Here is a 5,700-nt window from a genome sequence, read left to right as displayed (position 1 = left end):
CCCCCCCCCACACACACACACACACAGATTTGGAGAAAGACAACCAGAGACACAGAGAGACAGAGAGACAATCAATGAGATGAAAAGACACAGAGATAAATAGGCACTGAAATACAATAAAAATTAAAGACCCAGAAACAAAGACAAAGACACAAAGAGAGAGAGAAAGAAAAAAGGCAGAGAGAGAGAGAGAAAAAAAAACACACACACCAAGAAACAGGTCTAAAAAGATGTAGAAAACAGAAGATAGAAAAGAAAAGAAGGATGAGAAGAGAAGACTGTCTCAGAGGGAGTCAGAACTCTGGGCACAGCAGGTTGTTCCTGAAGTCTCACAGATAAACTTCCAGCTGGAAGCCTATTCCCATCCACCTTCCTTGTGGTACTGAGAAGTGTGCTGCTGCCTCTGATTGTAATGCTATTAAAATCACTGAGAGCTCAGAAGTAAAGAACAAAGCTCCCTTGTTTCAACAAAGACCCATTATGATCTTAAGTCCCCTGAATCTTTATCCCCTACATCACACAGGATATGATACAGAATATGATGCAGAACCTCCATGTTGAGGTGGAGAGGGGCACTCACACAGTGGCCACAGCCAAAACTTTCAATGCTTCTTTAATCGCCAACTTTTGGGGGTAATTCTATATGCCTTATTTCCTATGTACTAACGTCCTCTCCCTCAGTTTTCTCATCTAGAAAATCTGATGCTGGCACTAACAGATTAAGAACAATGGTTCACAACACATTTGAACAGGCAAAATGCTGAAGGAAGTTGAAACGGCAACTGTCGTGTAACCATTTTGCTGTCCCCTGGTAATGTGAGCCAATGTTCTTGTTCTAATGGAAGAGGCAATGAATACATATATAAATAAAGTCTTTATATTCATCACAACCCTCAAGTTAACCAATTTTCTCAAGCCTACTTAAGTAACACTAATTATGAAAAATAATAGAACTCTTGAGTTAGACAGCAAGCAAGAATACTTTCATTTGGCAGTTGAGTAAAATTTGTGTATGTCTTTTACGTTTCTGTGCCCTCAATCACTTCCCCTCAAACAATTTTCAAGGCTTATTACAGTAAACATTAAGAAACTAGGACAACACAGTTAATTAGTAACATAAACACTTACTGGCAGCAGAGACCAGCTCTTTGTGAAGCCTATAGGTCATGACAGGTTCAGAAAGATTCCTGAAATGAATGAAAATTGTCAGTTGCTTTGGGTATAAAGCAGCTGGGTATTGGATTCTTAGTTCTGGGGACAGCAAGGCTGAAGTTCCTGAGCCCTACAGCTTAGTGGGATTATATACATTTTTCTCTTCACCTGAAGCTTCCTCAGGGGAGTCCAAGTTGCTAGTAATTCAACAAAAGACCTGCAAAAGCATGGGCTGAGCCCTCTAGCAAGGTCTCCAACTAGCTCGCAAAAGTGAAAAGAGGCACAAATCAGTCCCACAAAATTCCAGAGGGGACCCATTCTGAATGCTACCATGAATCCCTTACAATTTGATAGATCCTTAGAATTTCCAAAGTGCTTTTGCAATTGTCCTCCCAATTGATTCTTCCAATAATCCTGTGAGGTGGAGCAGTTATCCAAATTCCCATTTACGGGAGGAGGAAACTCAGGCTCACATGGGTTTACTCATTTAATCAAAAAACACTGACTGAGCATCTACTTGTACCTGGCATTGTGCCAGGTATTGGGGATCCGGAGATGAAAAGAAACAGTCCAAACTTCCAAGGAGATAATAGTTTAGTAGAAAAGAGCACCATACACAAAACTTGCAATGCAGTGGGACAAGTATGATGATAAAATAAAGATACATGGTAGGTGGCTCTGAGGAAGTAAATAATCAACTAATAATTATAAGAAAAGCAAACTCTGTACTGCTCTAAGTGATTTACATGTATTAACCCACTTAAACCTCATATCAACTCTGTGAGGTAGGTACCATTTCCAGTTTATAGATGAAGAAACTGAGGCCTAGAGAAGTTAAAAACTCATCCAAAATTACACAGCTAATAAGTGGTAGAAGCAGGAAGTCTGTCTCCTGAGTCCATGCTCTTAATTACTATACTATACTGCCTGCCACTGTTGTTACTGTAGTAATCCAAGCAAAAGATAATAAAAGACAAACAGAGGGGCTAGTCGTGGTGGCTGACATCTGTAATCCCAGCACTTTGGGAGGCCAAGGCAGGAGGATCACGTAAGCCCAAGAGTTCGAGACCAGTCTGGACAACTTAATGAGACCCCCTACCTCTTTAAAATAACATAAAAACAGTAGCTGGGCATAGTGGTGCGTGCCCGTAGTCCAGACTACTAAAGGGGCTGAGATGGGAGGACTGCTTGAACCTGAGAGAGAGAATGGTGTGGTGGGAGGGCAAGCCTGCAATGAGTCATGATCACAACACTGCATTCCAGCCTGGGTGACAAAGCATAGAAAGAATAGGTGAGGAGAGTGTTTTGAAAAATATTAAAGAAAGAACTTCTTTGATTGGGTATGATGGCGAGGGAGCAATTTGGTTTGGGTGAATGAAGAGAAAAAGAGTTGATTAAGAGGGAAGTAGAGATGCTAAGTCAGGGAAACCTCAGGAAGGAGATGTCTACTAAGAAGTTGGATGCAGGGCTCTGCTAGATTAGAGAAGGAGATGTGAAAATCAGGAACCTAGAGAACAGATGATGAAACCACAAGAACAGATGCCACTTCTCCAGGGGAGCTGGCAAACTGGCAGTCAAACAGCTACATGAGGCCTTCTGATATTTCTTCTTTGTCCAGCACAGTGTATAAAAGTGAAATGGAATTGAATCAATTATCAAAATATTTTAAAATGAGATATTTCATATACAAATCCATATCCCCTGTCTCTGTTGAAAAACGCAAAGATCTGGCTCTATTGGTTCTTTGTAGAAGTAAACAACACTGCTGTTTGTATGTAAACAAAGGGCTTGTCATGCAAATAAAGGTTCAATGTGCAAAGTGTTTAATACGAAAATAGTCTATTTCACTCAGTTTTATTTCCTGGTCCCTGTGGATATTTCAGTTTTCACTCATTCTACTATAGTAAAATAAGTAGAGAGCCCTGGAAAATACCAAGTAGAAAGTCCATAAAGGAGATTGACAAAATGACCAGAGGTTAGAGAAAACAAAAGCAAGTGATTCAGCAGAATCCAAAACAGAAGAAAGTATCAAAGAAGGCTTGTTAACAACTTCAAATGTTACAAAAAGGTCAAGTAAGGTAAAGACTGACAACTGTGCTTTGTGTGCAGCATTGAGGGTATCCCTCGTGACCCTGGCAAAAGCAGCTTCACTGGAGCAGAGGGGGTAAGAGTTAGAGTACAATGAGTTAAGAAGGAACTGGGGAGTTAAGAAGTACAGACCGGGAGTGTATATTACTTGACACAGAAGCTTGGCTGATGTCGACAAAAAGAGTGAAACTGTGTACAATATTTTAAGAGATTTATTCTGAGCCAAATATGAGTGACTATGGCCTGTGACACAGCCCTCAGGAGGTCCTGAGAACTTGTAGAACTTGTGCCCAAGGTGGTCGGGGTACAGCTTGGTTTCCTATGTTTTTAGGGAGGCATGAGACATCAATCAAATACATTTAAGAAATAAACTGGTTTGGTTCAGAAAGGCAGGACAACTCAAAGNAAAAAAAAGCTAAAATATCATATACCCTGTTTTACCCTGTTTTGCTGGGTCAAAGGATAACCAAATGTTTAGATTTTTTAGGTATTGTCAAATCCCCTCTTCTGGAACCATACTGCATTAACACAATAAATGTGTTAGAGGACAGTTTCCCCATAGTCTCATTAATAAGCATTAGGATTTGTCCATAAATGGTAGCTCAGTATAGGTTTAGTTTGTATTTTTGTTACTATGAGTGAGCTTGAGCATATTGCCACATATTTAAGAGTATTTGCCATTCTATTTCTGTGATTTATTTGTTCATGTCTTCTTTCGATTTCAAGATTTTGAGGATTAAGATTCTTAAAGTAAGCCAAGCAGCCAGCCTTTGGGCAGACAGAAGCAGGCACCCTGACGCTCACTAAGCAAGGGCATCCTCAATTGAGTCCTTGGCTCTTGTCACATGTTGAGACTCTCAGAAAGTCAGAGCTGAAAAAACTCTTTGAGATTAACTGCTTCAGTCCCTTCATGTTATAGATGCACAAACTTGTGGCCCAGAGAGTGGAAGGAACTTTCTCTAGGTCACACAGCATATTTATGACAGATCTGGAACTTGGACTCAAAGACTCCTCCAGGGCAACTTTAAATTAACATGCAAATAGCTTCTTTGCTGATTTTTGTACATTTACTGAGATTATCACAAACTAATTTTTGGAGACCAGATGCCTCTTAATGTTCTCTATTAGCTCAAATTGCAAACACTGGCAATAAATATAAAAGCCATCCTCTTTTGTTAATTCTGCTTATTATCTACATCAGTGTGCACAATATTCATTTGCTATAGAAGTGTAGAAAACAGTCTTTGAAAGTCAGAGCTGAATCAGATCTTGGAGATCTCACATATAATAGGAAAACTCGAGGTCCAGATAGGCAAAGCACTCAGGATTTATTACAGCGGGAGGCCAAAAGAGTCATTAACCTGGAAACTCACCTTCATTAAAGGCTTCAAGTTTGGTGTTTCAGAGCCTCTCCAAATGAGGTTAAAATGTATCATTACTGCATCTTTTGAGTATGCAGACAACTGCATTTGCTAAATATATACACTTAAAATACATTACAATTTTTTAAGCTTATTTTCACTTTTTTTTTTACTGTTTAACACACCAAGAGAGGCCTTAAGAGTGACCTGTCCCTGGTCACAAAATGAACTAATAGCAGAAAGCAGAAATGAAACTAGAGCCCAGGTCTGCCGGTTCCTGGACAGAATGCTTTCTGCCTTTTTTTAAGCCAAGTAAATTCATCTTGATTCACAATATTAAATCCTCTGGCCAGGAAGCACCACTGTGGGACACATGTGCCCCTTTCACCTGCCTATCTCAGTGCCTGTCACCAGGACTATTCTCCAGGATCCCGCTGTCTGCTACTGCCAGCCACACCAGGGCAAGAAGTTGACCAGAATCTTAACAAAAAGTCCCATTTCTTGAGAGCCTCTCATGTGACATGCATTTTACCTGTGTTCATCCTAATCCACACAACTGGCCTTCTTTATAGGGATTGTGCAGATGACCAAACAGACTCAGAGAGGTTTGCCTAAGATTATACAGCAAATAAGTTGGAGAGCTTCAATTCAACCCCAGGCTCATCTGACGGCAAAGCCCACTCTACCTTGCTGTTACCTTTCAACTGAGACAACCCACATCCATGAAGACTCTAAGAGGATATGTACATGGGTCAAGGCAAAACAGCCTTCCTCACAGAGCATTCAGCCTTCCAAGGAAGCACTTACGGGCTGGGGCTGAAAGAGTTGAGAGGCAGCTTCTGTGTAGTCCAACCACATGGGACAGTTGTCTAATAGAAACTTTTTCTGAAAATCCAGTAGTTACTTACTTGACCAAATGTCTTATCAGAAGTTCCAGCATCTCTCGGTTCTTTTCTGGTAGCTTGTATACCAGGGAGTGAATAGCTCCTAGGCGGTAATCCAGGTTATCAGACTCTGAGAGAGAAGAGTAAGAGATAAATGGTTTGGCTTTCTGGGCAACTGGATTGAGCAAATTCTCACATATATATGCGCACACCCA

At 40.6% G+C, this 5,700-nt stretch overlaps 1 protein-coding gene across 1 annotated transcript in view; it reads right to left on the bottom strand.

Annotated features, from left to right (window-relative positions):
* LOC108542986 (oligophrenin-1) overlaps positions 1–5,700 on the bottom strand; it is a gene marked incomplete at its 5' end in the record, with an annotated part of 95,937 nt that overhangs the window by 69,701 nt on the left and 20,536 nt on the right. Inside the window, one exon of the mRNA XM_017893300.1 lies at positions 5,510–5,652. Within this exon, the coding sequence (XP_017748789.1) occupies positions 5,510–5,652 (143 nt within the window). The remainder of the gene's footprint in view (positions 1–5,509; positions 5,653–5,700) is intronic.

This window comes from Rhinopithecus bieti, unplaced genomic scaffold (assembly GCF_001698545.2).
Source record: "Rhinopithecus bieti isolate Rb0 unplaced genomic scaffold, ASM169854v2 scaffold_24103, whole genome shotgun sequence".
NCBI lineage: Eukaryota > Metazoa > Chordata > Mammalia > Primates > Cercopithecidae > Rhinopithecus > Rhinopithecus bieti.
This window is presented reverse-complemented; position numbering and strand designations above follow the sequence as displayed.